The sequence below is a fragment of the Erpetoichthys calabaricus genome, chromosome 9, assembly GCF_900747795.2.
Source record: "Erpetoichthys calabaricus chromosome 9, fErpCal1.3, whole genome shotgun sequence".
NCBI classification, from domain to species: domain Eukaryota; kingdom Metazoa; phylum Chordata; class Cladistia; order Polypteriformes; family Polypteridae; genus Erpetoichthys; species Erpetoichthys calabaricus.
In genome coordinates, this window is record NC_041402.2 from 43,584,763 (window position 1) to 43,599,386 (window position 14,624).

At 40.8% G+C, this 14,624-nt stretch overlaps 1 protein-coding gene across 3 annotated transcripts in view; it reads left to right on the forward strand.

The window, feature by feature from the left end:
• The first annotated feature begins 7,366 nt into the window (after positions 1–7,366).
• bcar1 (BCAR1 scaffold protein, Cas family member) overlaps positions 7,367–14,624 on the forward strand; it is a 286,839-nt gene continuing 279,581 nt past the window's right edge. For all 3 annotated transcript variants that reach the window (XM_051931679.1, XM_051931681.1, XM_028809398.2), the window contains exon 1: positions 7,367–7,655. In XM_051931679.1, coding sequence (XP_051787639.1) covers positions 7,644–7,655 — 12 coding nt within the window. In that variant the 5' untranslated portion in view covers positions 7,367–7,643. The remainder of the gene's footprint in view (positions 7,656–14,624) is intronic.

Genomic DNA, 14,624 nt, shown 5'->3' on the forward strand with positions numbered 1-14,624 from the left:
TCCATCTCAGCCCTGTCATTCTGGCCCCTAATTATCCCCTGTCCTTCAGTGCCTAACTATCTCTCAACCCTTCACTAATAGATAATATGTGTTGAAAGTACTGACACAAGAATGGCTGTCGTCGCAACATCTAAGTGGATGCTGCAAATTGGTGGTGGTTGAAGTGGCTCCCCTCACTCTTTGAGTAGGTTAGAAAAGTGGTATAGAAATGTAATTAACAAATTCAATAATTAACTTTGACTCAAAGTGAATTTAGTTTGGCTTTCTTGATAGTGATCAACAGAAAACTTATGTCAAGGTGAAAACAGACCCCTACAAAGTGATTAAAATTAATTATTTAATAATTCGTTAATATAAAATAAAATAATTGATTAAGTGTTCACTCCCTTTAATATGACACACCTACATCATCACTGGTTCGGCCAACTGGCTTTATAAGTCATAGAATTAGTTCAATGGAGATCTCCTGTGTGGGGTTTCCCTTGACCTTATACTAAATGTTCCTTAACTGCAGAGTCCAACTTGTGGGGAGACAGTACGGTGGCCTAACCTACACAATGAAGACGAAAAGAACACTCCAAGCCAAAAAGATATTGAAAAGCTCAAGTAAAGGGATGAAGACAAAAATTTTCCAAGTCACAGAATATCCAGTTAAGTCAATCATTAAGAAACAGAAAGAGTATGGCAGAGCTGGAAATTTGCCTAGAGCAGACAATCCATAAGAACTGGGTGTTCATGCAAGAAGAAGACTAGTGAGTGTGGCCACCAAGAGACCTCTGATAACTCTGAAGGACTTATAAGCTACAGAGGCTAAGATTAGAGAGAGCGAACAGACAGCAATTGTTGTCCAGGTACTACACCAGCCGTGGATTTATTGAAGAGTGGCAAGGAGAAAGCAACTGTTGAAAAAAGCAGAAGGCACATGAAAGGCTCTGAAGTCAGCTGGAAGAAGGTTCTATGATCTTATGAGAACAAAATTGAGTTTTCTTTTTGCCATCAGCCTAAATGCCATGTTTAGCATAAGTCAAATACTGCAAATTATCTAAAACACTCCATCCCCTCCATAGTAAAATGATTGCAACAAAATATGGAGAATTCCAGGAGGAAAGCCTGATGAAACCTATGCCTTAGGAGAAGATTTGTTTTCCAACAAGACAACAACACCAAGCATAATGGCAAAACTAAACAGGAATAATTTTAAAACAACAATGTTATTGTCCTGGAATGGCCAGTCACACAAGGAGTCCCTCAAGGCTCTGTCCTCGGTCCTATGCTTTTCTGTATTTACATGCTTCCCCTTGGCCATATTATCCGTAGCTATGGACTGGGTTATCATTTTTATGCAGATGATGCTCAACTCTATTTCAATGTTAAAAGTGGAACTTCATCAGAGCTTTCTCAGCTCACAACCTGCCTTAGTGAAATTAAAACCTGGATGGAGCAGAACTCTTTAAAATTAAATCGCAATAAAACTGAACTCCTGCAAATTGGGACTAAAATGCAACTTAATAAAATGAGCTCCTTCCCAGTCCATCTTGGCGGTGATCTCATCAGACCTGCCTCTACTGTAAAAAAATCTTAGTGTCATTTTTGATTCCTCCCTCTCTTATTCCACCCACATTAAGAAACTTTCTTACTTTCACCTCCGTAACATATCCAGTGTTCGCTCCTTCCTCTCCTTTTCTAATGCTGAGAAACTTGTCCATGCTTTTATCACATCCCGCATCGATTATTGTAATTCCCTACTGGCAGGTGCCCCTTCTAATCTTATATCACAGCTCCAGCTTATTCAAAACTCAGCTGCAAGAGTCCTTACTCGAACCAGCAGCAGCGAGCACATCACACCCATCCTGCTCCGTCTCCACTGGCTCCCTGTGTCTTACAGAATCGAATATAAAATCCTACTAATAACCTACAAAGCCTTAAATAACCTTGCGCCAAACTACATCAGTGACCTTCTCCATCACTATGTGCCTGCCCGCCCACTAAGGTCCTCTGATTCTGGCAATCTTGTTGTGCCCCTCACTAATCTACACTCCATGGGTGACAGGGCCTTCAGCTGTATAGCGCCCAGACTCTGGAATGACCTACCAAAATTAATCAGGTCAGCCGACTCCATGAATTCTTTTAAAAAACAACTCAAAACTCATCTGTTCAGGAAGGCTTTTAGCTCTACTTGACTTTATTACCCTTCTCTCAGTTTACCTTTATGTCAAGATGCTCATGTAACCTCTGTTTGTGTGCTATGCCATCAATTATGTTGTCTCTTTCTTTTTTTTTCAGAATTCACTGTCTTAATCTTCTTTATTTATTTATCTGGTTTGTACAATGCTATATACTGTATACGCTGCCGTTCTTTATTATATTCTATAAGTGCCTTGAGCATGGGAAAGGCGCTATATAAATAAAATGTATTATTATTATTATTAAGTCAGAGTTTAGATCTCAATCTAAATGAGAATATTTGGCTAGAAGTGAAAAAGGCTGTTGGCGATTCTAAATTGGCCCTAGTGTGTGCTTGGTGTGTGGGTGTGTTTGTGTGTGTCCTGCGGTGGGTTGGCACCCTGCCCGGGATTGGTTCCTGCCTTGTGCTCTGTGTTGGCTGGGATTGGCTCCAGCAGATCCCCGTGACCCTGTGTTCGGATTCAGCGGGTTGGAAAATGGATGGATGGATGAAAAAGGCTGTTCACTCAATATCTCCATGCAACCTGACAGAGCTTGAGCAGTTTTGCTAAGATGAATGGAGAAAAATGGCCATGTACAGATGTTTAAAGCTGATAGAGAGAGACCTGTGCACACAGACTCCAGGCTGTCATGGCCACCAAAGGTGCATCTGTTGAATTCTGACAGGAAGCGGGTGAATACTCATGAGATCAAGAACTTTGTGTTTTACATTTGTCATTAATTTAGACCATGTTGCAGAGATCTGTTTTCACTTTGACATTGGAGTCTTTTCTGATGATCAGTGTCAAAAGAAAAGACAAATGAAATCCATTGAGAGTCAATGTTACAGAACGATAAAATGTGAAAATATTCAAGGGATGAATACTTTTATAGGTAGTATATTTGTTGTGTAGAGTAGAAGGAAGACATGACATAAGGTAAAAATGTAATAATATATACATTTTTTAAAGTCTTTACTTTGAATCCCGGAGTGATGAGCTTGGAGAGAGCAATGCTAATCACTCAGTGACCTTGGTTTTAAGATAAGTAATGTTATACTGAGCCCAGTTCCTGGGTCCTCCCTGTGTGGAGTTTGCATGTTCCCCCCCATGTCTGTGTGGGTTTCCTCCAGGTGATCTGGGCTCATCCCACTGTCCAAAGACAAGCAGGTTAGGTGAATTGGTGATGCTAAATTGGCCCAAGTGTGTGTGTGTGTTTGTATATGTGTGTTTTCTCCCTGCAATGGGCTGGCGCCTTGTCCAGGGTTTTTTCCTTGCTTGTGCTCTATGCTAGTGGGGATAGACTCTAGCTCCCAACGACCCTGGTCTGGATTTAGCAGGTTAGAAAATGACACAACATGACTGAACAGTTTTCATCCCAGATATGAACATAAGATTTAGATTAATTTGGCTCATTTCAGCTTTTTTTCATTACTGTTTTCCCTTGATGCATATCCAGACTACATGCATAGAACCACTTCCATGAGGAGGGGCAGACTGGGACAAGTACCTTGCCTATGCTTGAATGTCAGGGTTCTGGAGGGCATGCCTGATGCTAACTGGTTTATTCCAAAGAGCTGCCCCCACAACATTTAGCTGCTTGTCAGGCCCATCTCAGCCTGTAAAGAGATGCAGTCAATATTGTCATTAAATAGAGTGCATGTGTGATCAGACACCAGAACAGAGTGCTTTACGTCATCCTGCAACTGGATATGCAGCCGACAGCACAAAGTCGCTATTGTAAACAGGATCTTTTTAAAAAATAATACAAAGTCTCCCATCAAGCTAAACAGACAGCAGGGTTTTTCAAGTAAGCTAATTGGCTTTTCCCACTAACTGCTCCTCTCTTGTGCTCTTGGGTTCAAGATTTCAGCATGAACTATCATTTTTTTAAATTTATGATTAACTTTGCACGTTGTTGATTAGTTTTATCATCATGAGGATGATATTATCACACTGCTATTTTAGTTAGATTTTTGGTCAAGGTCTTGACTCAGATGTTGGGCTTGCTCGTAGGTAAATGATCTTTTGGGTCATGGTTATAAGGTTTCAGTACAGAAAATCATTGGAGGAAAACTAATTTATTTATTTATTACGAGTGTATTATTTTTTATTCTAGTTGTGGTTCCAGGCAGGGTGGACTAGATGGAGAAGAGTGGCAGGAGTGATTTGTGATAGAAGAGTACCTGCAAGAGTGAAAGGGAAGGTCTATAAAACTGTAATGAGACCAGCTATGTTGTATGGGTTAGAGACGGTGGCACTGACAAAAACACAGGAGGCAGAGCAGGAAGTGGCAGAGTTGAAGATTCTACGATTTTCGCTAGGAATAATGAGGGTAGACAGGATTAGGAATGAGTTTATTAGAAAGACGTCACAGGTACGGCAGTTCAGTGACAAAGTAAAGAGAGGCTAGATTGAGATGGTTTGGACATTTGCAGAGGAGAGATGAGGGGTACAATTGGAAAAGAATGTTGAGGATGCAACTGCCAGGCAAGAGGAAAAGAGGAAGGCCAAAGAGGAGGTTTATGGCTATAGAAACAGAAGACATGAGGGCAGTTGGTGTGGCAGAAAATGATGTAAAAGACAGGGAGAGATGAGGACAGATGATCCACTGTGGCGATCCCTCAATGGGAGAAGCTGAAAGAAGAAGAAGATTCCAGTTCTGGTCCTGTTTCATAATTATTTAGCTTAGTTTTTACGGTTGTGTATTTCTTATTTTACTTGTTATGAATTTTCTCAAATGTGTTCATTTCATTTTTCAATAATTCATTTTTCTTTTATAATCTTTTTTGGGATTCTTGATGTTTGTTTGGAGTATTTTTTTAGGTTTTGAACTCCTTCCTCACATCATTCACACACACCTTTAGCTCCAATTGCCCTTTTTTAACTCAGTCCGGTGCTTTTAGGCATACATAGGTTTAAAAAGCCTGATATGAAGCCACAGACAAACCATGATACCACCCTACATAGAGTATTAATTTCTAGTGAAGTGGTCTGAAATAGCCAAATATTTCTGCAACCCCTTTATCTCTAACAGTTAAAGTTGGTGCAAGGTAACTTATTAACTCTTCCTCCTACTTGCATTTTTGGAACATGATGGAGGCATTGTGACCCACCCTAATGTCAGTCAAATTGCTGAAAAAGCTTATGGTGATAAAGGGGCACTGTGTACCAAACTAGGTAAAAGGCAGGGAAGGTAGAATCAGGTAAACTGTTACAGAGGAACTAGGACAGCATACAGGGTTGGGCAGATTTGTGGTAGATAAAATTTAATATAAGTAAATGTAAAGTATTACATGTAGGAAGTAAAAATGATAGATTTGAATAAACAATGGGTAGTCTGATACTTGAAAGTACACTTTATGAGAAAGACCAGGGAGTCATAGTAGATTCATCACTATCTACATCAAGAAAGCTAATAGAATGTTAGGTTATATATCACAATGTGTAGAGTACAAATCAAAGGAGGTTATGCTTAATTTATATAACGCACAGTGAGGCCTCACCTGGTGTACTGTGTACAGTTTTGGTCTTTATCTTACAAATAAAGACAGCAGTGCTAGAGAAAGTCCAGAGGAGAGCGACTAGACAGATTCTGGGACTGACAGGTATGCGCTGTGAGGAAAGATTAAAGGAGCTGAACCTTTTCAGTTTAAGCAAATACAGGTTAAGAAGTGACATGGTTTAAGTATTTAAAATTACGAAAGGAATCCATACAGTAGATCCCAGCTGATATCTTAAAAAATTACACAACATGAACATAGGGACATAGTTGGAAACGTATAAAGGGGAGATTTCACACAAATGTTAGAAAGTTTTTCTTCACAAAAAGAACCACAGGCACATGGAATAAATTACCACGTAGTGTGAATGGAAAGCAGGAATATAGGGACCTTCAAATTTCAATTTAATGTAATTTTAGACACTTTTGGTGAACAGGATGAACAAGCTTGTTGAGATGAATGGCCTGTTGTCATCTTAGCTGTTCTAATGTTCAGACCTTAACACAGGCAGATGGGCAGTCCCACACAACACTGACAATGAAGACAGCACAAACTCTTCACTAGGATGACATCAGAGTCATTCGTTATTATGGAGAGACACACACACACAAATACGCAGCCAAACAAAAAGCTACAGTTATCCTCTGCAAAGGAGATTGACAGACAGGCGGACAGACCTTGAGATGAACACACAGATATACAGACTGCATTTTAAAAGTATGTAAGCCCACCAACCAGACACTGAGAACCACAAAGAACTGAGACAGGCAAGCAAAGAGTCAGAGTCAGTTTGTTCCAAATTTCTTTACACAAAGAACCATGGACACATGGAGCAGTGCAGGGGATAGTAGTACTTCAGGACCTTCAAATCTCCACTTGATGTTAATTTGGACATTCTACAAATGGGATCAATGAGCTTGTTAGGCTGAATGACCTGTTCTTGTCAGTTTTTGTAAGGCTCTGATGTACACGTGACAATAATGACCATATTATTGTAACAATAGTTGATTAGGAGAGTCTAATAATCAATAAGTATAATGTGATTAGTAATATCTTGGGTGCGTGGTGTGCAGACGCTGACGTAAGACATTTATAATAATAATCTTGTATAAAAGGTAATGCCTCCAAACACTGTTTATTAAAAGGTTATAATCTCTTACAATCACGTGTTATAATAAAATCACGGACCTAATAATATTAAAATAATGGCCTTTCCTTATTACCTAACATTGATTAACGCCTAATGTGTTGCATGTTGATTAGCACACGCAAGTAACAGTTCCTCTGTACGAGTGACGATGGCCCTATAATGACGTTTAGAAATCGTATATTTCCCTCACGCCCACGTGGGTTTTCTTAGATACTGCATACACAAAAGTTTGCGTATATATGTGACGTTTTTAGTTTCCTAACGATGAACTCGAGTCCGGCAGAGCCTTGCCCTCGAGACGCTACCTAGAAATGGACTGACTCATTCAGGAAACGTATGGCTTCAGTGTACTCTTATTGTAACGTGGTTACATTTGCTTCTTGCCCCCTACACTGACCTTACTTCGCACGTTGTGGGTCTGGCCATCAGGGATGACTCTTTTTCCCTCTTCTTTCCTAATTTTGTCCGCCGACCTCAAAAGATGCGCCAATCGCCTTTAAGAGCAGCGCGACAGCTCGCGCGTGCGCCCCGCCCCTTCAGCGCAACTTGCTGGTGCTCAACTGCTGCGAGGAGCTGCCCAGGTCTGGTCCGCTTGCTCCACTTGGGGTGACACCTTGAATTACAGTGAGGTGGACTGTTAGGCGAAAAAGGGCCACGACTACTTTGCGGATACATCTTTAGGACAGTGTCGGGAAGGTGCAGGGAGGAATCTCTTTAAAATCCAACGGAGCGATGGACTGAGCGTCTGGAGAGCAGCACTCCGAGCGGAAGAATTCAAACACCCGGCGAAGTGTTGAGAGCGCTGCAGAACACAAGGCTGTGCTCGAGATGTCAGTGCCGGTAAGTGACAGCCTGCGAGCGAACGGGAGTGCGTATGTGAGTCGTGCCGAATTGAATCGGGATGCGGGTCCGTGTGTCCCGCAGTGAGAGTCAAGCCTACCGGCCAGCTAGCTGCTGTCAGTGCTGCAGGGCCAGACTGGACTGGACTGGACTGGGCAACGCTGACATGGACAGACGAGGGGCTAATCCAGTGATGATAAAATGAGGAAAACCGCGTGCATCAGTCAGCGTGTCAGCGCAGGGAAAATGCGGAAAAGTTCCCAAAAATGACATCTTGTCTGACAAAACCTGGTCAGAACATCAGTGAGAAGGAGAGACTTATCATGGAGAGAGGAATTATCAAAATATAACGGGGAGACAAATTATGGGATGATAATAACAAAAAGGAGAAAAGCTTAACAATAAAATGAGACGAGAATGTGAATAGTCAAAGAAATGCTTAAATTATGCAGGTGCTACTGATCAAAATGCAGCGATAAAGGGACAAAGTAAGTTCTCAGGTACAGCATTAATTAAAATGATTCAGACCTTAACAATCCAAACCAAACGAAGTTATGATGTGAAATCAGACAAAAAACAGACACTTAACCCTTATATAGTGCCTTTCACTGCAAACTTCATCAAACAAAAGCAAAGTATTACAGAGTTGGCAGAGATAATGTGCACTGATGGCAGAAAATGATTGAATAATTTCTCTTTTTTAATTAAAATGTCTAGGGGGCTCAGGTTTATAAAAAGATTCAAATATGTAACAGTGTTGAATTTGCTAAAAGAAAGAGAAGAACAACAGTGCTAAGTAGAATAATTCAGATTACCAAGAGTTAAACTGAAATCTGAAGAAGTGTTAGCTAAATAAAAAAAGTGAGCTGTTACCTCCTCCTCCTCCTCCCCCCTCCATTGTGTGTCTTCACCGTGCTTGGTGAGACGTGGCACATGTGCTGCCTACTGCAGATGCCTGTGAATGCAGCATGGAGGAGAGCAGGGCACAACTTTGACAAGTCTGTCAGGTACTGCCAGGCTTTCAAATGAGAGCAGCTGACGTGCAGAAGACTGACAGGGATTTGGAGGTCCATCACTCAGTAGGATAAAGAACATCATGTCTGATGGCCTGTCTGTCTCTGAGGTTAAATTAAGCCTAAGGTCATCTTGTTTGACCACATACCCTTACCTCATGCATGGTTGCAGGTTTAGGTTTGCTCTCTCATTTTGTGGAACTGCTTGTCTTTGCTATTGAGCTTTGTGCCTGTTCAGCAGGACTGTGTGGTACAAGCCTTGATTCCACCAATACCTTCCCAATCTCCACTGACCTCTTTTCTGAGTGGGTAGTTTTGTGATGAAGGACAGTGTGGTCGGGAAAGGCTGTTTGTTTGTTTGTTTGTCTGCAGATGTCCTCTTGTGTTCAGCCACCTGTTACCAAGTCCTTTTTAAAGAGTTGATTTAGTAGCTTTAGACAGGAGAACCCACTGGGCATGACTGCTTGCATATCTAGTGGTCAGTTGGCTTGATTTGTATGACCAGCTGTCACAGTCCATGCTATTTTTGGGAATACTATAAGCCTTTGTGATGGTTTACTGCAGTGTATTCATGTAGCTGAGGGGTAGTAGAAGTGTTCTGAAGTAGGAGTTTTTAAGGATGGTAGTTAATGGTGTCAGCCCATCATCTATCTCCTGTAGGGGTTTTGTATGTGATGATCTCAGCTTACACAATTGCACCGGAAAATGGCGGTGTAATAGAGTGTTGTGTGGCCTACACACTTCCATTGAAGAGGCAGGGTGGCGTACCTGTTAAGGGTTTGGACTTCAAACCTTGAGTTTGTGGGTTCAAATCCTGCTACTGACACTGTGTGACCATGAGCAAGTCACTTCACCTGCCTTTGTTCCAATTAGAAAATTTAAAATAAATGTAACCAATTACATTTAAGTCACCTTGCATGGAGATGTCAGTCAAATAAGTAAATAATAATCAAAGGAGTTTCTAGCGTTGCCTTGTCTCTTCACTTTTAAACCACACAGTGGTATGCAAAAGTTTGGGCACCCCAGGTCAAAATGTCTGTTACTGTGAATAGGTAAGTGAGTAGAAGATGATCTGACCTCCAAAAGGCATGAGGTTAAAGATGAAACAGTCTTTTCAGCATTTTAAGCAAGGTTAAAGTATTATTTTTGTGTTGTACAGTTATTAAGTGAAAAAAAAGAATGGAGGACAATGCAAGAGTTGAGATCTGAGGTCTCTGATAACTTGTACCCGAGTCTCAGACCTTAAATAGCTCATTAGGACTATGGTCAGGTAATGCAAATTTGAAATCTTTATAAAATACTTTGACTTGTCAAACCTTCTCCCAACAATCAGTAGCCGTTGGCTCCTCTAAGCAGCTGCCTAGCACTCTTAAATTTTAAATAATTGATGCCCACAAAGCAGGTGAAGATTATAAGATGACAGCAAAGCGTTTTCAGGTAGCCGTTTCTTCAGTTTGCAATGTAATTAAGAAATGGCAGTCAACAGGAACGGTGGAGGTCAAGTTGAGGTCTGGAAGATCATGAAAACTTTCTGAAAGAACTGCTCCTTGGATTGCTAGAAAGGCAAACCAAAACCTCCATTTGACTACAAAAGACCTTCAGGAAGATCTAGCGGATTCTGGAGTGGTGGGCACTGCTGTGCTGTGCAGTGACACCTGACCTTCATGGAAGTGTCTTCAGAATAAAACCTTTCCTGCTTCATCACCACAGAATTCAGCATCTCAAAACAAACCTGATGCATTTTGGAAACGAGATCTGTGGCCTGAGGAAGTAAAAATAGATACTTTTGGCCAGAATATATAAAGGTATGTTTGGAGAAAAAAAGAGTGCAGATTTTCATGAAAGGAGCACCTCTTCAACTGTTGTGCATGGAGGTGGATCAATCCTGCTTTGGGCTTGTGTTGTAGGCAGTGGCACAGAGAACATGTCATAATGCCCTTCACAGAGTACAGTCACTGTGTGCTTACGTACGTTTGAGCAATAAAGTAGTAATAAAAATAATTTAACCTTACATTATTTATGTATATACATACCAGTTCGATTGAACAAACACTGAAGCGGCAAATTTCAGTCTGATTAACATTCAGTCATGACACTGTAACATTATAATTAAGATTTGAAAATGGGGGAGATTAAAACAAAATCTCCAGTTAACAGTAGACTTGGAGAAAACAGACATCTTGAGGTGCCTACAGTCAGGTTAACAGATAAGGCGCAGACCTTGAAACCCTAGCCCAGGTGGCATTCTATGGTATAAGTACAAGTTTTAGCCATTGTAATATGAAGATCCAAAGCTCCCACAGTCTCCGTGTCACTTCCCATGTCAAGGAGTTGCATCTTATCAGTGTAACACTCACATCAATGCCACAGCAGAACATCAAGAAGAGAAATGGAATAGAGGTGACTAACAAACATAGGCCCAAAAAAGAACAGTGTGCTAAAGTAAATGCTCATACCGCGGTGACATCCATTGCACAAACCAGCAGATCATTCCATAGCTTTGCTGTTGTTTTATTAACCTTTGAAATTGTAGTAGGCTGCCATCATGAGATTATACAGTAATGTACATTCTTGTACATATGTATGAATTAAGAAGTTCAGACCCCTAAGCAGGGCCTTGGTCATTTAAAGCTTTATATGTAAGACGAAGGGTTTTGAAGTTGGCTCCAGACTTTACATAAGAGCAGATTTTATTTGCTTGTACTTTCTGCTGTAGTTCTGGTTGATTCTTACAGCAGCTTTTAATTGAAGAGTACAAATAGAACACATGTGAATAACACATTACAGTAGCAAATTTACAGTACTTTAATTAACCAGACGGACTAACTTATCTGTGTACTGCATTGTTAGAAAATTTGTGAAGTTTGTTTGTTCATGCACAACTTTGTTTTTTAACCCACAGACTTTAAATTTGTACTTCTCGGCCTAACTCAGGTTTTGACATCTAAATTCTGACTTTACACAGTGGAGACAATTTAGAGTCAGAGTAGCAAGAAATACTTCAGTCTGGTCTGTTAATAGAGATGCTGCAGCCCACAGGCTGTGGTAACGGTGTGATGGTCTGCATGACAGCCTTTCAGCATTGAAGTATGGAGATGGTTTATACCGATTACACTTAACCTTTCCTTTAATGAAGTATTTCCCTTATTATTTTTGTCTCAGTTATTTATTGCAATTTAGAATTCTTTGCACCGGAACAAAATCCAAAAATATTGTATTTGAAAATGGTTTCCAGTACTAATAACTAGTCAAGCCCACATTATCCATAATGTGTGCTGACTGTAGAGTAACATATTACAGAGATTTCAGTTAATTCAAAAGAATTACCCTGGGCAGGGAATGTAGAGGTTTTACTTTGGGAAAACATTCACTTGTTTCAGAGTGTATTGTGCTGTGGCTTGTCATTGATTGGCCACAGCAGCCAAGCTGATTTAATGCAAATGGCTCTTTCTGTGTTGACGTTCATTTCAGTGCACGCACTTGTAAAATGCATTCACTCATACAGAGCTCATTCTACATGAATACATGCATTAAAGCATAATAAAAGAAGCAATGCAAACAGTGCACACCAAGCAGTTGTAAGCTAGAGCACGGAAAGTGTGTAGTGTTTGACAGATACAGAGTATTAGGAATACTTAACTTACTTACCCAGTAAAACTCTCACGTAGAGGAATAGATTTTTCTTTATACTAGGGAGCTTTGTTGCCTGATTGCTTCGCTCACCAACCCCCCGAGGGCTGTTTTGCATCTCTGCCACTTGCGTTGTAAAGAGGGGGCAGAACGCACTCCAAGGAGACGCGGTCGCTCGTCCAAAACCACCTCTTAAACAGTGATACAATGGGAAACAAATATTTTTTTTTTTAACCTCCTCTTTGCTCGATCAGCTGCTGGCTTGCTGCTGCTGCTGTGCTGCGTGATCTGCTTTTCACGCAGTGCACTTCTGTCATATCACCTATGTCCATATATTCAAGCTCTTTTCGCTTTTACCTTTTCATCAATATCGCATTGAATTTTGATTCCGTGTTTGGAATTACATCGTGACAACGCAACATATAACTGCTCATGAGTGAATATTGTTTCTTTCTCTCTACAAGAAATGTGTCTGACAATAGCATTCACACAAATGAGAAATGATTGAACCGTGTGCGTGGTTATGTGGATTTTCCAAATCTCTTTGCATAAGCTCTTGTCTTGCGGGGCTTGAAATTTTCTCTCGCAGGATTTCACTTTCACCAAACAATAAATCTTTTAATTCTCGCAGATACGCCTCTTCATTGGGAAGAAACACTACTTTTTTTTTCCCTGATGGCAACACGAATTAGACGATCTAGATGCAAGTCTCCGACTTCAACTTTAACTCCAAATAATATATTTGATCTCTTTTCGCTGTTCCGTTATTTCACCAAGTAATAATTTCCATTTGTTTGCACTAATGTGATCTTTTCTCTCCTTTTTTTGAGACTTTCGAATTTTTGTAATTCCATTATCTCTAACCGCAGCACGGTGGCGCAGTTGGTAGCGCTGCTGCCTCGCAGTTGGGGGACCTGGGTTCGCTTCCCGGGTCCTCCCTGCGTGGAGTTTGCATGTTCTCCCCGTGTCTGCGTGGGTTTCCTCCGGGCACTCCAGTTTCCTCCGGGCACTCCAGTTTCCTCCCACAGTCCAAAGACATGCAGGTTAGGTGGATTGGCGATTCTAAATTGGCCCTAGTGTGTGCTTGGTGTGTTTGTGTGTGTCCTGCGGTGGGTTGGCACCCTGCCCGGGATTGGTTCCTGCCTTGTGCCCTGTGTTGGCTGGGATTGGCTCCAGCAGACCCCTGTGACCCTGTGTTCGGATTCAGCGGGTTGGATAATGGATGGATGGATTATCTCTAACCTGCTCTGCATGTGTACTGTGCCAACGGTTTTGGAATCTTTTAATTCTTGCAGATACGCCTCTTCATTGGGAAGCAACAGTACTTTTTTTTCCCTGATGGCAACATGAATTAGACAATCTACAAGTCTCCGACTTAAAGTTTAAATCCGAATAATATATTCAATCTCTTTTCACTATTCCGTTCCGTTATTTCACCAAGTAATAATTTCCATTTGTTTGCGCTAATGTGATCTTTACTCTCCTTTTTTGAAACTTTCGAATTTTCGTAATTCCATTATCTCTAACCTGTTCTGCATGTGTACCGCGCCAACATTTTTGAATTCTTTACAGTGTCCTACTTTGTCATCTACACTTTTATAACTGGCCCCAGGCGTAGTTAAATCTCTTGGCATAAAGACTTGTCTCGCAGGACGTGAATGTATCTCTCTGAGAAAATCATGTCTCATCTCCTTCCAAGTTTTTTGTTTTATAATATAGAGAGACTTGTTTTTGCCTTACAGGCAACATTTGAGTATGGCTTAATAGCACCCTGCAGAAAACACAATTGATGTGTGCAGTATCTGTTTGATATGGAGGTGTCGGACATACTTACTTACCCAGTAAAACCGTTACACAAAGGAATAGACAGTTATGTTGCAAATGCAACAGGTCTAAGGGTAGAGCATTTTGGTACTACAGTAATTAAGGGTTAGGGATACAGCACCCCCACAAATGCTCTAAATAAGACGAGAGAAGCATGAAATAGAATGATCACTGCGCAAACAAATCACGTGTGTGAGGCTGGCTGCCTAGACAAAAATGTTTGGCATTTTCAAAGTGCATGATTCAGCAGTATTTAAATTATAATGAATGTGTGTTTATTTATAATAGTAAATAACAAAAATGATTAATTTTATAGATGCAAAAGAAATCCCAACAAAACACTAAATATGAAATGATAAACACTCACGACATAGTCCAATTTCCCAGATGCAGATGATAGTGGTGTAGTTATGAAATGAAATCCCCTGTGAACAGCCTCCAGAAAGTTGTGTAAAGTTTTCTCCTACAGTGATGCCCATGTCTGTGAAGAAGTTGGGAGTGC